We start from the raw sequence: 18,177 nt of genomic DNA, 5'->3' as shown, positions 1-18,177 counted from the left end.
TAGACATTAGGAAGAACTTTCTAACAGTTAGAGCGGTTCCTCAGTGGAACAGGCTTCCTCGGGAGGTGGTGGGCTCTCCTTCCCTGGAGGTTTTTAAGAAGAGGCTGGATGGCCATCTGTCAGCAATGCTGATTCTGTGACCTTAGGCAGATGATGAGAGGGAGGGCATCTTGGGCATCTTCTGGGCATGGAATAGGGGTCACTGGGGGTGTGGAGGGGGAGGCAGTTGTGAATTTCCTGCCTTGTGCAGGGGGTTGGACTAGATGACCCTGGTGGTCCCTTCCGACTCTATGATTCTATGAATCTGGGAAGATTGGCCAGGCAGAAGAGGCCCCGCTGAAAGGACAGATGAGAACCAATCTGATTAGGTGATGGCTGGCATGAATATCGGGGCAGCCCTTGGCTGTGTCAGTTGCAGGGAGAGAAACTTCGGGACCTTTGAGGCCACCCCACAGCCCTCCTGCTGAGAGGCCTGCTCTTTGCTCAGAAAGCACCCCGCTCTTTGCTCAGAGAGCTGTGGCGGTCAGCTCTTCTTCGACACCCAGCTGCGCCAGATCCGGGGGCCCCCTCTCTCTACCCCACCATGCCCTGTGATTTAGCAGGAGATCTTATTAGGGATGCTTGTGCACTGTGGTTGACATCTCTGAAGTCTCACTGTTCAGATAGATTGCTCCTGTTTGAGGTTGTCCTGCAAAAAATCCTTCTGGGTATGGCAGATGTCCAGCATAAGAACATAAGAAACACCCTGCTGGATCAGACCAAGGCCCATCAAGTCCAGCAGTCTGCTCACACAGTGGCCAACCAGGTGCCTCTAGGAAGCCCACAAACAAGACGACTGCAGCAGCATTATCCTGCCTGTGTTTCACAACACCCAATATAATAGGCATGCTCCTCTGATACTAGAGAGAATAGGTGTGCAGCATGACTAGTATCCATTCTAACTAATAGCCATGAATACCCCGTGAAGGACTTTCTTCTTCTGCCCTTCTTTGATGGATACTGTGGATTGCCGGAAGGACAAATAAGGGGGTTCTAGGTCAAATCAAGCCTGAACTCTCCCTAGAAGCTAAAATGACTAAACTGAGGCTGCCGTACTTACGGCAACTGTTTGCATTCATGTCCCCCCCTCCCCAAGAATGGTCCTCTCATTAACAGCCTTGCTCAGGTCTTTCAAGCTGAGGGGCCGCCGTGGCTTCCTTGACTGAGCCAGCCGCGGTGGCCCCATCCAGCAAAATTCTGCCTGAAGAATGAGGCGTTTCTTCGCAGCTCCTCCGTAGCCAAGGGGGGCTGTGTGGTCATCTTTCTTTCCAGGCTGACTCGGCCTGTTGCCGGCCTCAACCCTCCTGACTGTTAGACCCCTGGCTTTCCTTTGGGGTGAAGAGCAGGGTAAAAACATTGCAATCGGATAAGCTAATGGGATGGGGTGAACGGCTTCCTTGGGGACCACATGTCTTGAGATGCTTACCGACATCACCCCCCCCAAAGATTGGTCTGAAGTCAAACGGACGTTTAGAATCAGCGCCTCGACAAACAGCAAAGCAGTGTGCAAAATAACTTTATTCAATTTCGGTGTTTAAAATAGAAGTGGTGGACTGTCCTCGGTGCCGGGTGGCCTCTATGCAGAGGGCTTGGCGCTCAGCAGTCTCTCCACCATGGTGCGGGCAAAGCTCAGGCGGCTGGACAGCTCCTTGCAGCAGCCAAATTCCTCGATCAGGCTGAGTTTGTAGGTGCGGAACTCCTTTTTCTCGTTGATGTAGCTGACGGCGGCCATCAAGGGGCACAAGATGACCTTGGTGTGGTCCTGGGGGCAGAAGGGGCCGGCCCGCGCCAGAGGGTCACAGAGAAGAAGAGCTGGTTTTTATATGCTTTCTCTACCGCTTAAGGGAGAATCAAACCCAGAAGGTCGTACCAGAACCAACGGGTTGAAATTAAATCAAAAGAGTTTCCGTCTAGACATTAGGGAGGACTTTCTAGTAGTTAGAGCGGATCCTTGGTGGAACAGGCTTCCTCAGGAGGTGGTGAGCTCTCCTTCCCTGGAGGTTTTTAAGCAGAGGCTAGATGGCCACCTGTCAGCAATGCTGATTCTATGATCTTAGGCAGATGATGAGAAGGAGGGCATCTTCTGGGCACTGGCGGTGGGTGGGTGGAGGTAGTTGTGAATTTCCTGCATTGTGCAGGGGGTTGTACTAAATGACCCTGGTGGTCCCTTCCAACTCTGTGATTCTAAATGAACCTACCTGTCCCTAAAGATTTCCTGCTGGAAGAGGTCTTCGGTCCTGTCTCCCAACGATCGCACACCCTCCAACTGCAGTCCGTCGCCCTAACTAACCACCACACCTCGCTATGCTGGGGCTCTGCCTGCTCACCTTGAAGAAGTTGATCTGCACGGTGCCGTTGCTCAGGTGGAAGATGATGGCGCTACGCGTGCGTAAACAGGTGCGCAGGTAAGGGAGGCGGGCCAGCTCGTCTCCCTCTCGAGGGGTGATATTGCCACCGGCTTTCACCAGGTGCTCGCTCATGTAGTCTCGGAAGTATTTCAGCAGCGTAATCTGCGGAGATAACCGGGTTCTTTATCAGGTAGCAGCACAACCAGCAGGAGAGGAATTTGTGGGCAGGCCTGGAAAGACCGGGCCAGATTTCTTGAGCAAAGAGTTGGAAGCCAAGCCCCTTCCTGGGTGCTTCCTGACCCTCTTTTTCCTCCTCCCGATTCCTCTGCTGTTCCCAAACTAGCCGTGCCCCTTCTCTGCCCACAGGCCATGGCTCAGTGGTAGAGCCTCTGTTTGGCACGTAGAAGGTCCCAGGTTCAATCCCCAGCATCTCCAGTTAAAGGGACCAGGCAAGTAGGTGAGGTGAAAGACTCTGCCTGCTGCCGGTCTGAGTAGACAAAACTGACTTTGAAGGACAGAGGGTCTGATTAAGCATAAGGCAGCTTCATATGTTCATGTGTGTTCAAGGATAGGGTGGGATCTTTATTGGGGAGGGGCTGTGGATCAGTCTCTGCCTGGTATGTAAAAGGTCCCAGGTTCAATCCCCGGCATCTCCACTTAAAGGGACTGGGCAAGTAGGTGATGTGAAGGGCCTCTGCCTGAGACCCTGGAGAGCCGCTGCCAGTCTGAGCAGACAATACTGACTTTGATGGACCGAGGGAGGTCTGGTTCAGTATAGGGCAGCTTCATGTGTTGATCACCCTTTCTTGGCGCCCGTCCTTCAGGGCCTGCTCCCATCCCGCACCTTCCTCCCCCCCCCCGCCCCCCAGCGATGCTGACCTTCTTGTTGAAGCTGTCCGGGTAAGAGCGCACGTTGAAGTAGGACTCGGAGCCGTTCTGCTCAATGTACTGCAGACTGTCCCAGTCGTTGTACATGATGAGGCGAGTCAAATCATTGAAGAGGACGCCCACGCTGTTGTCACACAGATGGTAGCCTGCGCGGAAAGAGAAAGAAGCACATGCCGGCCTGCCGCTCTCCCCAAAGCCCCTAATGGGTGCGGAGAAGCGGGCCAGCCATGGTTAAGCCGAGGAAGTTGGCTTCTTAAGTTGGCTACTGAAGCCGAGGGGAGGGGCTGTGGCTCAGCAGTAGAGCCTCTGCTTGGCATGCAGAAGGTCCCAGGTTCAATCCCCAGCATCTCCAGTTGAAGGGACTAGGCAAGTAGGAGATGTGAAAGACCCTTTTCTGCCTGGGACCCTGGAGAGCCATAGGGAGTGGCTGTGGCTCAGCGGTAGAGCCTCTGCTTGGCATGCAGAAGGTCCCAGGTTCAATCCCCGGCATCGCCAGTTAAAGGGACCAGGCAAGTAGGTGATGGGAAAGACCTCTGTGCCTGAGACCCTGGAGAGCTGCTGCCGGTCTGAGCAGACAAGACTGACTTTGATGGACCAAGGGTCTGGCTCAGTAGAAGGCAGCTTCATGTGTCCGCCTCGGCCCTCCCGGGGGCAAAGTAATTTGGGGTGAGTTCTCTGCCCGACCTTGGTGGTGGGAGTAGGCCCAGGCCCTGCCAACAGACACCTACCTATGCCGTACTTGGCCGAATAATCCACCCATTTGCTGACCCAGAAGATGGGGATGCAGGCCGGGTCTTCGGCCTCCTCTGGAAGAGAGAAGGAGAAGGAACCGGTGTTAAGAAGCGCAATGCCGCCAGCTTCTCTCCCCCCCCCCCGTGCACACGTACCTCCCCCTCACCTTGTCTCACGGGGACTCTCTCCGAAGCCCTGCAGGCGTTCACCACAGTCAGCTGCTGCAAGAGGTCCACCAGGAGGCCGTCCACGTACTTGTCCGGCTTCTGCAGAGCACCCCCCTCCTCCTCCTTCTGGGGCACCTTGTCTAGCATGGGGCTCTCTGGGCCTGAGGCTTGGGGAAAGCGGCCAAAATGAGGAGCTGCCAGGCCTCCAGAGAGAGACGGCCGTTTCACACATGGCTTTGTGGCAGCCGTTTTGTTTTGAGGGGGGCCAAAAAGTGGGGCAGGAAAACGCAAAGAACATCCCTGCCTCTCCCACTGGTGGTTGGTTGCTTGCAGACTTCCCGGAGCTGCCTTTCATTCTAGTGATTTCCAGCCAAAATCCAGTTGTTCAGTCCTTCACTTTACGAGTGGGGAAATTTGGGGAAAGGAACCTCTTCCTTTAGAGACTCTGCAAGAAGCTGTTTTGCTTTCCGAGCAGGGGCTTTGGGATCTTTGACCTGGACCCTCCCTTACATCCCAGAGCCCACTCACCTTTGTTAACGACAGTCAGGGGCTTCCTCCCACCGGCATCAAACCTGTTGGGGGCCGGGGAGAACCTGGGCGGTACGGTCAGGCAGCTGGGGGGCAGGCGGGAAGGGATGTAACCCGCCGAGAAGAAGTCATCGCCCAGCAGCTCCTTTGTGGTGGGGCGGGTGGCTGGATCCAAGCGCAGCATCTTCCGGATCAGGTTGGCCGCTACGGGGTTGACGATCTGGAAAGGGGAGCAAAAAAGGAGCGCGTCAGAGGAGGGCGGCGATTTTGGAACAGCACTGGCCCCACCCACCCCGTCCCAGCAGCGGCCTACCGACGGGATGGTGTACTCGTTGCTCATAATCCTCTTATATGTTTCCTTCAGAGACGAGGTCTCAAACGGGGGCTTTCCAACCAGGAGAGTATACCTGCATGGAGAGACCACCCACGGAAGCTCAGGAGACAGAAGCCCCCTCCCAAGAGGGCCTGCCGCTGGCCAGTGGTGGGGAGAGGGGAGCATCTGGGAAACTACAACAGACCCACCCCCACTTCCATTCAAACCCAACATGACTTCTGAGGGGGGTCTCACAACAGCAATTTCTGTTGCTGGGATGGGGGGAGAAGGACTCTTCATCCGGCTCACAGCCCTTCCCACAACGTACATGATGCAGCCGATGGACCAGACATCCACCTCGAAGCTGTGCCCCTTCTTGCCCAGCACCTCGGGGGCGATGTAGTTGGGGGTCCCGCACAGCGTCTTCTTCCGTTCCCCCTCGTACTCCACCTTGGTTGCCAAGCCAAAGTCACCTGGATGAAGAAGAAGTTGGCTTTTATATGGAGACTTTCTCTACCACTTAAGGGAGAATCAAACCAGCTTACAATCACCTTCCCTTCCCCACAACAGACACCCTGTGAGGTAGGCGGGGCTGAGAGAGCTCAAAGAGAACTGTGACTAGCCCAAGGTCACCCAGCTGGCTTCGTGTGTAGGAGTGGGGAAACAAATCCAGTTCATCAGATTAGCCTCCGCCTCTCATGTGGAGGAGAGGGCAATCGAACCCGGTTCTCCAGATCAGACTCCACCGCTCCAAACCACTGCTCTTAACCACACCACGTCAAGAAGACGGTGGTCAAAACCCCAGGTCAAAGCATCGGCCAAGGCGACCCCAATCTTGGGGACAGGTGACCCCCCCCCCATGAAATATAGGGCATCTGAACGGGGGAAAGAGAAAAAGGTATAAGTGCACCGCTCTTCCTCTAGCTATTTCTAAAACTTGCCTCTGGGAATGCTAAAGAGAAAGACGACGGTATCTTCATGGTTCCAGGATTGCCGTTCAGGCTCCGTCCAGCTCCGTATTTCCTCCTCTTCCCCCCCCCCCCCATGCCCTCGGAGTCTCTGGGACATGGCTGCCTCTCTTTTCAGGAAACATACTTTCTTACCACCAACACTCAAAACCCCTCTCATAGCAAACTCACCAGGGATGGAAATCAAGAGAACTATTTGGTGGCTCAGAGTGAACACAAAAGGAAGCAGCCCATTTTTACACAAATATCTGCTTGACTTCTAAAAGACCCCCGAGGGGCAGGCCAGGGAACGGTATGCCAGAAGCACAGAGGTGACCCTCAAATACCATGTTGGCGTCCGACGTAACTGCTGAGATTTGCAATCTGCAACCCAGGGCAGGGGCGAGATACCAAATCTGTTTCTTCTGGCAAGACGGAAGTTGCACAACAGATTGCCAAGACACCTGCTCCACCCCCTTCCAAGGAATTTCCACCTGGAAACAGGTGCCAGGTTTTCCAAGGGTGAAAGGAACGATCAGGCAGGCAAGCCGCCTTGCCAGGATACCCCAAGCAGAGAGCCGCCTTTCTCACGCCGGACAGCAAGGAAGGCGGGCTGAGCCTCCTTACCTATCTTCACCTCCATGTCGTCATTCAGGAAGAGGTTGCCCAGCTTGAGATCGCGGTGGATGATCTGGTTACTGTGCAGGTACTGGCAGCCCATGATGATCTGCTGCAGGTAGTAGCGGGCCTCCGGCTCCGTCAGCGCCTTCCGGCGTTTGTGCAGCTCCAGGAGCGACTGTGGGCGAGAAACGGAGACCGTCAAGAGCCTGCAAAGAGAGGGACTGAATCCTACCGGGAAGGACAGATGGCCATCTAGCCTCTGCTTGAAAACCTCCAGGGAAGCTCATCACCTCCCGAGGAAGCCTGTTCCACCGAGGAACCGCTCTAAACTGTTGGAAAGTTCTGCCTAGCAGAGCAGGTCAGAGGTTTCTGGCGCTTCCTCTGGGGAGGGAAGGCCACTCAGGCCTGGGAGTCAGGGGAAGCTGCCCAGTCAGACGCCGACCCTCCATGCCAGTCGGGGCCACTCGGATGGGCCAGGGCTCTCCATCACCCACTACCAGAGATACTCTGGGCATGCGCAAAGCGCCTGTAGTGGCCAGCCCTTCCTGCTGCGAACGCAGACGGCAGGGAAGTGCCCCAGCGGGGGAAGGCACTCTGCACGGGCTCAGAGGCAGCCTGCTGGTGTTTCGGTCCCTCCTGTCAGAGCCATGGCGACGGCTTGGCGTCGGCCAGGCTCCGCAGCGTCTCGCCCCCCCCCCCACGCCCGGGAGGGGCAGTGGCTCAGTGGTGGAGCCTCTGCACGACATGCAGAAGATCCCAGGTTCAATCCCCAGTGGCCTCTCCAGTTAAAGGGACCTGGCAGGTAGGCAATGTGAAAGATCTCAGCCTGAGACCCTGGAGAGCCATGGGGAGGGGGCTGTGAGCTCAGTGGCAGAGCCTCTGCTGGGCAGGCATGAGGTCCCAGGTTCAATCCCCAGCGGCCTCTCCAGTTCAAGGGACCAGGCAGGCAGGTGATGCGAAAGGCCCACGTCTGCCTGAGAGCCTGGAGAGCCGCTGCCGGTCTGAGCAGCCCACACCGCCTTGGCCGGTCCCTCGTGGGGGTCTGGTGGGCGGGCCTCACCCTCCGGCGGCAGAGCTCGAGGAGCACGAAGACGAAGCGGGCGTCCTCGAAGAAGCCGTGGAAGGCCACCACGTGGCGGTGCTGGAGGCTGCGGTGGATGCCCACCTCCGTGGCCATCTTCTCCCGCTGCGGCGCCTTCAGCAGCAGCGCCTTGGGCACCACCTTGCAGGCGAAGACCTCGCCGCTCTCGGCGTCCGTCACCTCGTAGCACTTGGCGAAGCCCCCCTTGCCCAGGAAGCGCCCCAGCGCGTAGCGCCGACGGCTCCGCGGGTCCAGCAGCACCGAAGGCAGCTCCGCGCTCTCCTTGGCCGCCGCGCTCATCCTCCTCCGGGCTGCTGCCGTCGAGGGAGGCGCCCCGCCCTGCCCTGCCCTGCCCTGCCCTGCCCTGCCCTGCCCTGCCCTGCGAGGAGCCTGGTGCGTCCGCGCCGTCCGCCTTGGCCACTCTTTCAAACTTGGAGTCCGGGACCGGCGCCGCTGCGCGCTCCGATTGGCCGGCGGGGTTTAAGAACGCGGCCCGCCCCTCGGCAGCCTGGGAGCGCGAGCCCACGCCCACCCCCCCACCCCACCGGCCCCCCGACGAGCCAGGAGGGAGCATCCAGGGGCTCCTTGCGTTTTGAAGGAGGAGGGGGCGGGCGGGTCCTGCGCCACCCAAAATAAACGAGGGAGCGGACCGGCAAAGGTTAGTTTTGCTGACTTGGACGCCAATGCATAGGGTTGCCAGCCTCCAGGAATTACCTGGAGATCCCCTGCTATTACAGCTGATCTCCAGCCAATAGAAATCAGCCCCCCCGGGGGAAAATGAACGCTTTGGCAATTCGTCTCGATGGCATTGAAGTCCCTCCCCTCCCCAAACCCCGACCTCCTCAGGCTCCCTCCCAAAAACCTTCCACTGGTGGCAAAGAGGGACTTGGCAACCCTAGCTGTGCCTGGCAGTGTGGCAGAGTGGTTTATAGGGTTGCCAACCTCCAGGTACGAGCTGGAGATCTCTGGCCATTACAACTGATCTCCAGCCGTTAGGGATCAGTTGCCCTGGAGAAAATGAACGCTTTGGCAATTGGACTCTATGGCATTGAAGTCCCTCCCCAAACCCCGCCCTCCTCAGTCTCCACCCCAAAAACCTTCCACCTGTGGCAAAGAGGGACCTGGCAACCATACTAATGCAGTGTGCTCCTAATAGACCAAGCTTGCGAGTGGGGCAGGCTGAGCGCGGGCCTTACCCTGACTCCCCCATGCAGCATCCCCACATTACATGGGAAAGGGGCAGAGTCGGAGAGCTGGGTGCATGACAACCCTGCAAGGTAGTCCACTCTTCACAGCCAGAGACCTTTCCGCACTAGGACCGTAGCGCCTCTACTCCATTCCTCTTTCCCTTCCACAGTGATCCCTGTGGGTCGCTACAATCTTAACCCTGCAAGCTCCTTTCCAGCAAAAGCAGGTGGGGCACCCCCCCCATTCCCCCACCCTTCTTGTCTGACCTGCATTCTGCAAATGTGTGAAAACCGACAATCTTCTGCCTTGTTTTCCCTTCATGTGTGCAAAGGGCACCAAGAGATGCCGGAACCCAAGGGAGAGGCGTGACCCACGGAAGGAGGCCAGCCCACATGGCACAGAAGGCCAGAAGAGCCTGCCCCTGCCAACCCCCCTCCTGTCTCCCAGCAGCTCTGGCAGAAAAGGCACCACCGGCACGTGAGTTGAGACACTTTTTTATTTTAATACGTACAAGAAAAGATAAATAAATCAGGCAATTAACAGTGGGGAGAGCCCTCTGGATGCCTCCAAGCTGGTTAATGCGTGGCAGAGGCCTCCGTGCCCGGGCACAGGCAGAGAGTAAGCCAAGCCAGGTGATGGTTGGGGAGAAGAAGTGGTACAGTGCCCACAGGGTTAGTGGCCACCGGGATGGGCTATGTCTGGGCAGGGGGACTGCAGCAGCCCCTCCCCTGCTCTGTGCTCCTGGCTGGGGACCGGGAGGCTTTATTTCTGCCAGCTCGAAACACCCCCCACCCCCAAAATCAGGCGTGTTGCTGGGGCTCGGCCAATACTCCAGGAGATGCTCTCCCAGGCCTTTGCAGCGAGTCGGCACTCAACAAGGCCAGAAACCATAACAACCCTCCAACCCTGCATTGTCAAGCCAGGAAGGTTCATTTTATTTTCTTGACCAAAGTTTAGTTTTCCATCTTAAGATGCTAAAGTATGAGCTGCAGTTATTTTCCAAAGTCGGTTATCAGAGACTTAACGACCTGCACCTGCGGCTTGTTAGGCCAATGAGATAGTTACTCAAGGACACTGACGTTTAGTTTAATTGGGGTGGAAAATACTGGTTAGAACTGGTATTCTTCCTAATATCTAGACAGAAACTCTTTTGATTTAATTTCAACCTGTTGGTTCAGGTCCAACCTTCTGGGGCAACAGAAAACAACTCGGCCCCCTCCTCTCTATGACAGCCCTTCAAGTACTTGAAGATGGTTATTACATCACCTCTCAGACCTCTCCTCTCCAGGCTAAACATACCCAGCTCCTTCAACCTTTCCTCATAGGACTTGGTCTCCAGACCCCTCACCATCTTTGTTGCCCTCCTCCTCACAGGGTGTGTGTGTCTGTGTGTGTGTGGAGGAAGAGAGATTTTTGCCCAAGAGGCTGGTGAGCCCCTGCCAAGCAGAGAACGCCACTGTGGACTCCACTGGCCTTCATACCAGGCAACTTGTTGATGGGGGTGGTGGAAGGGCCCCTCTCTACAGATTTCACTCCAAGGCTCCATCTGTTTAGCCTGGAGAGGAGAAGTCTTAGAGGGGATACGATAACCATCTTCAAGTACTTGAAGGGCTGTCATAGAGAGGAGGGTGCCCAGTTGTTTTCTGTCGCCCCAGAAGGTCGGACCAGAACCAACGGGTTGCAATTAAATCAAAACAGTTTCCGTCTAGACATTAGGAAGAATTTTCTGACAGTTAGAGCAGTTCCTCAGTGGAACAGGCGTCCTCGGGAGGTGGTGAGCTCTCCTTCCCTGGAGGTTTTTAAGAAGAGGCTAGATGGCCATCTGTCAGCCATGCTGATTCTACGACCTTAGGCAGATCGTGAGTGGGAGGGCATCTTGGCCATCTTCTGGGCATGGAGTAGGGGCCACTGGGGGTGTGAGGGGGGGAGGTAGTTGTGAATTTCTTACCTTGTGCAGAGGGTTGGACTAGATGACCCTGGAGGTCCCTTCTATGATCTTGGGGGAGGGGGCAGAGTCTTTAGTAATATCTGTCTGCATGCTCAAATGATGTCCTGAGCAACCCCCCAAGCAGGTACCTTCTCTTTAGCTCCCCTCAATCCCTGCTAAGTTATTGTGATAATTTCCCTCTGGAGTGAAGCGGATGCCCCCTCCCCCAGGAGCACCCCAGCCCGGCCCCTCCTCCCTGGAATGGATCCTCCCCCCGCCTGGTTCTTCAGAAGCCATCTCACAGATATCTCAGGAAACTAATCTCAATGTTATAGCTAATGAGTTCCTTCAAAGAACATCAATTATAACAAACACATTCAGTGTCATAGAATCATAGAGTTGGAAGGGACCACCAGGGTCACCTAGTCCAACCCCCTGCACAATGCAGGAATTTCACAACTACCTCCCCCCAACACTCCCAGTGAACCCTAATCCATGCCCAGTTAAAAGTTAAAGTTGTATTTCAGATGTCTGATCAATCACTTGTTGAAGCCCCCTTAAATTTCTGGGGAGCCCCTCCCTAAATCCCCCATGGCCCTGCCTCCATAGATAGTGGCAACGGAGGCCCCTCGGCCTCTGGCCCAGCCCCAGCCCACCCTGGGAAATTGGAAAGTCTACGCCCCTGCCCTTAACTCTGTCTTTGTAGCCTGAAAACGGCACCAGTGGTGTCGGACGTGATTTTTCAGCCGTTCCACCTCCCGACTCCAAAGGCCGCTTCTCGCATTGTGTGGCTGCAAATATCGCACAGAGTCCCACGGCTGGAAACGTGCGCTCGCTGCATGCACCTGATGTAACACATCCCGCTCCTCAGCTGCTAGGGAAATGTGTGGAGTCACTGGCTGGATTTAATGATGGTTTGCAATTCCAGAAGACGACGCTTGATAGCGCCCTTGCTCTTTCCTAGCAGGCACACCTTCCTTTTGGTTTAGAAAACCAAAATGTTTGCTATCCTCATAGAATCAAATGGTTGGAAGGGACCACCAGGGTCATCTAGTCCAACCTCCTGTACAATGCAGGACATTCACAACTATCTCCCTCCCCCACACCCCCAGTGACCCCCTACTCCATGCCCAGAAGATGGCCAAGGTGCCCTCCCTCTCATCATCTGCCTAAGCTCATAGAATCAGCATGGCTGACAGATGGCCATCGAACCTCCAGGGAAGGAGAGCTCACCACCTCCCGAGGAAGCCTGTTCCACTGAGGAACTGCTCTGACTTTTAGAAAATCCTTCCTTATGTCTAGACAGAAACTCTCTGGATTTAATTTCAGCCCGTTGGTTCAGGTCCGACCTTCTGGGGCAACAGAAAACAACTTGGCCCCCTCCTCTATAGGACAGCCCTTCCAGTACTTGAAGATGGTTACCATATCATCCTCTTCTCCACAGCACACAAGCAGCGCCTAGCAATCCTAAGTCACACTGCCACACACCTTGGGGAATTGTTGGTGAAAATCAACAAGAGTCTTGTAGGCCCTGTGGGTTAATTTTAACTTGGCATAAGCAGAGCCATCTTTATTGCGTCAGCACCTCAAAGGCAAACGAAACTGATCTGCAGCAGAAGCTCTGGCCAGCGTGGTGTAGTGGTTAAGAACGGTGGTTTGGAGCGGTGGAGTCTGATCTGGAGAACCGGGTTTGATTCCCCACTCCTCCACATGAGTGGCAGAGGCTAATCTAGTGAACTGGATTTGTTTCCCCACTCCTACACACAAAGCCAGCTGGGTGACCTTGGGCTAGTCACACCCTCTCAGCTCCGCCTACCTCACAGGGTGTCTGTTGTGGGGAGGGGAAGGGAAGGTGACTGTAAGCCAGTTTGATTCTCCCTTAAGTGGCAGAGAAGTCGGCATATAAAAAACAACTCTTCTTCTTCCTCCTCTTCCTCCTCCTCCTCTTCTTCTTCCTCCTCTTCTTCTTCTTCCTCTTCCTCCTTTGTGGCCTGCCCTTCTTACAGAGATTCAGGGCAGATTATGGAACAGCGCCATGAAAGCGGCCCGATACGTAAAACAAATAACGCAACAAACCCGGATTCCAAAATTAGAAAACAATGCAATGAAAGCAATACAGTGCACATAATAAGATAATACGCATCAACTGAGTATTTCCGCCCCACACACAGACAATCCTTGTCCCCATGAGGAATTGAGCTCTCCAGTCCCGCAAAGCCCCTGGGTTAGTCTTTTAAAGTAACACAAGAGATTCCTGCTTAGATTTGGTATGATTTAGCAAACTGTGCAAAACCAAACTGTCCTTGTATGTGTGTGGGGTGAGTGTTCTGACAATGGGATCAGAACTGTAGTGAGATGGAACAGCCCGGAAGGAGACCTCCAGATGGGAATAGGATTGTAGTCCGCTCTGCCATGATCGCCTTTGCATCTTTGGTTTTCTAGACCGAATTGCGTTGTTCATTGGACCTCTTAAGTGGTAGGATTCCTTTCTGTTCCCTCTTTCTTTACTCTGTGATCGGCCTTGAGTCTCGCTGAGAAAGGTGAGCTGTAAGCCGAATCAGTCAATAAAAACAGGCCAGCAGCCAGCTAGAGCTGCTTTTCCTTGGCTTGCAGCCGCTTCTCCGTTTCCTTTTTCTTGTCTCCATCCTAACTCTCACGTGGCAGGAAGGGTCCATCTTGGCAAGCTGGCACGCGTGAGCGTCGTGTTCCGCGGCCGCAAGCAGCCGTGCTTTCTTTTGCAAGTCGCTTTTCTGTTTAGCAAGCGGAGCCGCTGTGTCTTTTCAGCTGTGCTCTCGCTAACCTCTTGGGATGTCAATTTGTAGGTCGGTCTACAAAATGGTCTCCGCTGAGCATTTCTTTATGTAGAGAACTGCTGAAGTTAATTGAGGGGGGAAATATATCAGATCAAGGTTAATGAGCCGCATGTGATCTGTGCTTTTTAAAAATAACAGTAGAAATTTGCTTTCCTGTTAGCCGGGCTTTGCAGGTAATTTGGGTCCCCCTTCAGAAGTTTCTTGGCTAGGGCTTCCAGTTGTTCATGTCACCTGCTGAAAAAAAAAGGACTTGAACAGTTCTGTGTGGAAATGACAGGCCTGTTCTGTATTAATTTCTTGACCCTTTGAATGGTAGAGTTGGAAGGGGTGTTTTCTCGAGATCCTCTTGTCCAGGACAGGAAATCCAGAGCCTGAATATCCCTGAGCAACCTCTGCTTGAAGACCCTCAGAGAGGGAGAGACCCACCCATTCCCAGGTTATCGCCCCTTTGTTGAATGGCTCTTGCCACAAGCGAGTTTTGCCTGTCCGATCTTCACCTCCTTCTCTGCTTCCGGGTAGGTGTCCGCGGGCAAAACAGCCGGACGAGTTCCTCCAGAAACCAGGAAGTCCCCGAATTCTGCTTCCAGGCGCTCTTCAAAGGGTGTGCGTAATTTTCGGTGAGGGACACGGACCCTGTGAGGTAAGTTAGGCTGATAGTGTGTGGCTGGCCCAAGGTCATCCAGCAAGCTTCCATGGGTCGACTGGGGATTCAAACCCAGGTCCCCCAGGTCCTCACCCGACGCTCTTAACCACTGCACCACGCTATCTAGCTCTTCTACGGCAGACCAACACAGCCGCCCTCTGGAACTGTGTAAACGGTTGCATGTTTTTGAATCGAACTTTAAGTGGCACATTTTTCATAATAATCAGATTCTGCCACTTCAGCCAGCCCTATTATAGGGCCAGCCCTGTTTTAACAATCTGATAATCGCCATGATGAATTTTGTAGCCAACGAACAGACATTTTGTAGGTTATTGCTCTGGCAATCCTGGGTGGCAGTCCCAGAAGGAATTGCACAATGCAGGAAATTCACAACTACCTCCCCCACACACACCCAGTGACCCCCTACTCCATGCCCAGAAGATGGCCAAGGTGCCCTCCCTCTCATGATCTGCCTTAGGTCACAGAATCAGCATGGCTGACAGATGGTCGTCTAGCCTCTGCTTAAAAACCTCCAGGGAAGGAGCGTTCACCACCTCCCAAGGAAGCCTGTTCCACTGAGGAACCGCTCTAGCTATCTTTTCCTTTGGTTCGTGGGCGAGTTTTCTCTGCCCCATGGCAGGCACGCTTCATGCCTTTTACCTGCCCAGCTAACAGGCCTCTGAAAAGCCACTCATCCACACCCAACATCGCTTTGCTGCTAAAAGCCCCCTCCCCCCAACACACAATCTTTTCTGATAATTGTTTGGAAGAGCGGCGCTTGGGGATTATGTTTGATGTCAAAATGGCTTGCTAATCTGGTTTCTCAGGCTCCGCCCTCTCCGCCCTCTTTAATGGACCGGCAAAGTGGTGTGGTCCTTCCCAGAATGCAAGAGTTCGACTTCTGGGAAGGGCAGATGGCCCTGGAATTGAGGTTTAGTGGGGGGAGGCAGCGGATTGATGCTACAAGCATCATCTGGCCAAAAGGCACAGAGCATGCGTCTGTGTGGGACGGGGTCGTCCCCGTGCAGCATGGCTTGGCTTTCTTGGGCTTTTGGGTCCACCTTTGAATCCATCTTGGGATCTAAAAAGGTGGATTTCAAACTGCTTTTCTTCAGGGGAAGGGGAGGGGGCCTTGGCTCAGTGGAAGAGCCTCTGTTTTGCATGCAGAAGGTCCCCGGTTCAATCCCCAGCGTCTCCAGTAAAAGCACCGTGGGAGATAGTGAAAGACCTCCCCCCTGAGACTCTAGAGTAGGGTTTTACAGGCCTTCCTGGCCACTGGTGGGGGGTGAGGTTGCCAGTTTGGGAGTTTCCCAACCTGAGTAGGCAATACTGGCCTTGATGGACCGAGGGTCTGATCAGGTAAAAGGCAGCTGCCTGTGTGTATCCAGAACACAGTTTTCATGTTGGCTCACCTGCATGTTGTAGATTCTGTGGGCAAACTGCGTCTGATGCTGGAGCAGTAACCCTCCAGCCTGTGATTATTTTGATTGATAAGTCATTATTGGGCCTGAGTCAATGCAGTAAGGAATGCACCAGTGATTACTACCATTGTTATTGCTTGCAGGATACCTCTTGTGGTTTCCCCCCTCCTAACCACAGGGGTTCAATTAAGGTGCCATTCTTAGGAGTAGGGGGGGTTGAGGTATCTATGGTACCCAAACGTCAACAGCCAGACGTCCTGGGATTCTCTTAACGAGGCTAATGACCTCGGTGTCTGAATCCTGCAGCTCCATTTCTGCAGAACCTGGTTATTGCAGGCCGTGTGGCGGGTATCGCAGGAGGCAGACAGAAAGAAGGGTGTTCTCTGCCTTGCTCTCTTCCAGCTTATCTTGACTCCAGACCGTTAAACAGAACCCAGCATCCGGGAAAGAAGGGAGGGGGGGTGGATTTCTCATTATCCCTGTGCTTTGCCGTGTTGCCGGCAGCTGGACAGGCCATACATTAATAGATTACATTCAGGATTTCAGATTGTTAACAGCAACGAGCGCTCCAGCTTGGAGAGAGAGACAGTCTTCTGGGGAAGTGCCGGGGGAGCTGGCAGAGAGCTGATTTTTTTCTTCTTTCTTTTGCAGTGGAGGCAACCTGCAAGGGAAAAACAACACACACTTTGAAAAACAACCACAACCACTGGAAAACCGTGTCGTGGGTGATCTTTGGCCAATACCTCTTCTTCCCAGGTAAGGTTCTAGATTTGGTTTTATTTATTTTTTACAGCGACGTCTGTGGATTGAGGGAGGGCCAATCCTTCTGCCGGTGAGGTCGAAGGAGCACGAAAGGCTACTAAGGGTGATGTGAAAACGGATCCTCCATGGACAGAAATTGTATACCTTTGAGAACCAAAATGCAGGTGCGGGGGGGCATACAGGAAGCAGCTGTCACATTTGGGCTTTGCTTGTAAACTTCCAAAAGCACCAGGGGAAGCAGAATGCTGCCTTAAGATAGGTTTTGGTTCAATCCACCCAGACGAGTCTTGCAGCTGTATGAGAGAGAAAGAAATGTGTCTTGCTTACCTGCTTAAAAACCTGTTTAGTGTTGATGATGGTCTTTGCTGAAAGGGGGACTCAGGCTTGCTATTTTGAAAAAGCTCTTTTAAAAGCAATTGAATGTGGAAATGTGCTATATCACGGTGTTATTAAATTCACAAATGTAATAGATGGCTATTTTTTAAACTCATTTAAAAGGTATGTTGGGAGTTGGGTTTTTATTGGGGGGGGGTCACTGTTGAGCCATATAAGAGATGCACAGCTCCCGCCTTCCGGCTTGGAGAAATGTCATCTATCGATTTATTGAAAAGTCTATTTAAAACATTTCTTAGCCGCCTTTCTACTTTGCGGCACTCAAAGAGGAATCGTGCGCATTGGAAAATTTGCTCTGATTCCAAATTGGTGGCAGCTGCCTGGGAAGACTCAGAGTACCCTGAAGACCCCCGGGCACCAAATGCCCACTTCCCAATGGCAAGGGATCCTGGCAGGGCAATTCACATGACCTCACAGTGCTCAGAGGGGTGTAGAAGCCCCAGCTCCGTGGAAGAACTTTAAGATGTTTCTGAGTTTGTTTCTGACACCTCCGCTTGAGAAAAACCAAACTGGGGCAGCAGGGCTCAGAGAGACCCCGGCCAGCCAATCTAGATAGCATTGGGCTGGGTGGGCTAGCGGTCTGACTGTTTCTTATGGCAGCCTCAGACCAGAACCAATGGGTTGAAATTAAATCAAAAGAGTTTCCGTCTAGATATTAGGAAGAATTTTCTAATAGTCAAAGCGGTTCCTCAGTTCCTCGGGAGGTGGTGAGCTCTCCTTCCCTTGGAGGTTTTTAAGCAGAGGCTGGATGGCCATCTGTCAGCAATGCTGATTCTACAACCTTAGGCAGATCATGAGAGGGAGGGCATCTTGGCCATTTTGTGGGCATGGAGTAGGGGTCATTGGGGGTGTGGGGGGGGAGGTAGTTGTGAATTTCCTGCATTGTGCAGGGGGTTGGACTAGATGACCCTGGTGGTCCCTTCCAACTCTATGATTCTCTGATTTTTTTTTTATAAAGGAGGACAGCCTTCAGAACGTCTTTGTCCTCCTGACCTTTTCATTCGCTACAGTTATTATTAAGTGGAAACTCAGTTTGGCTTGGTGTGGCTCACACTGAGCACATCAGAAGGCCCTTGCAGGATGAGACCGGTGTTCTGCCTATAATTCAGCATCCTGGCTCCCACTGTGGCCAAGCAGATGCCCCCAAAGGTTCGCAGCAGAACCACAAAACCTCCCTCTTGTGGCCCGTCCCCAGAAATTTAGTGGTAAACAGTTTCTGATCATGGAGGTCCCATTTAGGCTTCGTGGCTAACAACCACAGACGGGCCTCTCCTCGGGGGATTTTTCTGATCCCCTTTTAAAACCGTCTGTGCTGGCGAGCATCATTACATCTGTGGCCACTACGCCCTGGGTGAAGATGCGCTTT

General features: G+C 53.8%; 1 protein-coding gene across 1 annotated transcript in view; it reads right to left on the bottom strand.

Moving 5' to 3' along the window:
• Positions 1–1,615: 1,615 nt before the first annotated feature.
• LOC130492405 (serine/threonine-protein kinase PLK1-like) overlaps positions 1,616–18,177 on the bottom strand; it is a 26,139-nt gene continuing 9,577 nt past the window's right edge. Inside the window, exons 2-11 of the mRNA XM_056866153.1 lie at positions 7,644–7,827; positions 6,590–6,758; positions 5,344–5,488; positions 5,016–5,109; positions 4,703–4,922; positions 4,174–4,335; positions 4,004–4,081; positions 3,267–3,421; positions 2,367–2,549; positions 1,616–1,801 (exon numbers count right to left, since the gene is read on the bottom strand). Coding sequence (XP_056722131.1) covers positions 1,616–1,801; positions 2,367–2,549; positions 3,267–3,421; positions 4,004–4,081; positions 4,174–4,335; positions 4,703–4,922; positions 5,016–5,109; positions 5,344–5,488; positions 6,590–6,758; positions 7,644–7,760 — 1,509 coding nt within the window. The 5' untranslated portion in view covers positions 7,761–7,827. The remainder of the gene's footprint in view (positions 1,802–2,366; positions 2,550–3,266; positions 3,422–4,003; positions 4,082–4,173; positions 4,336–4,702; positions 4,923–5,015; positions 5,110–5,343; positions 5,489–6,589; positions 6,759–7,643; positions 7,828–18,177) is intronic.

This window comes from Euleptes europaea, chromosome 21 (assembly GCF_029931775.1).
Source record: "Euleptes europaea isolate rEulEur1 chromosome 21, rEulEur1.hap1, whole genome shotgun sequence".
In the NCBI taxonomy this organism is placed as follows: Eukaryota; Metazoa; Chordata; class Lepidosauria; order Squamata; family Sphaerodactylidae; genus Euleptes; species Euleptes europaea.
This window is presented reverse-complemented; position numbering and strand designations above follow the sequence as displayed.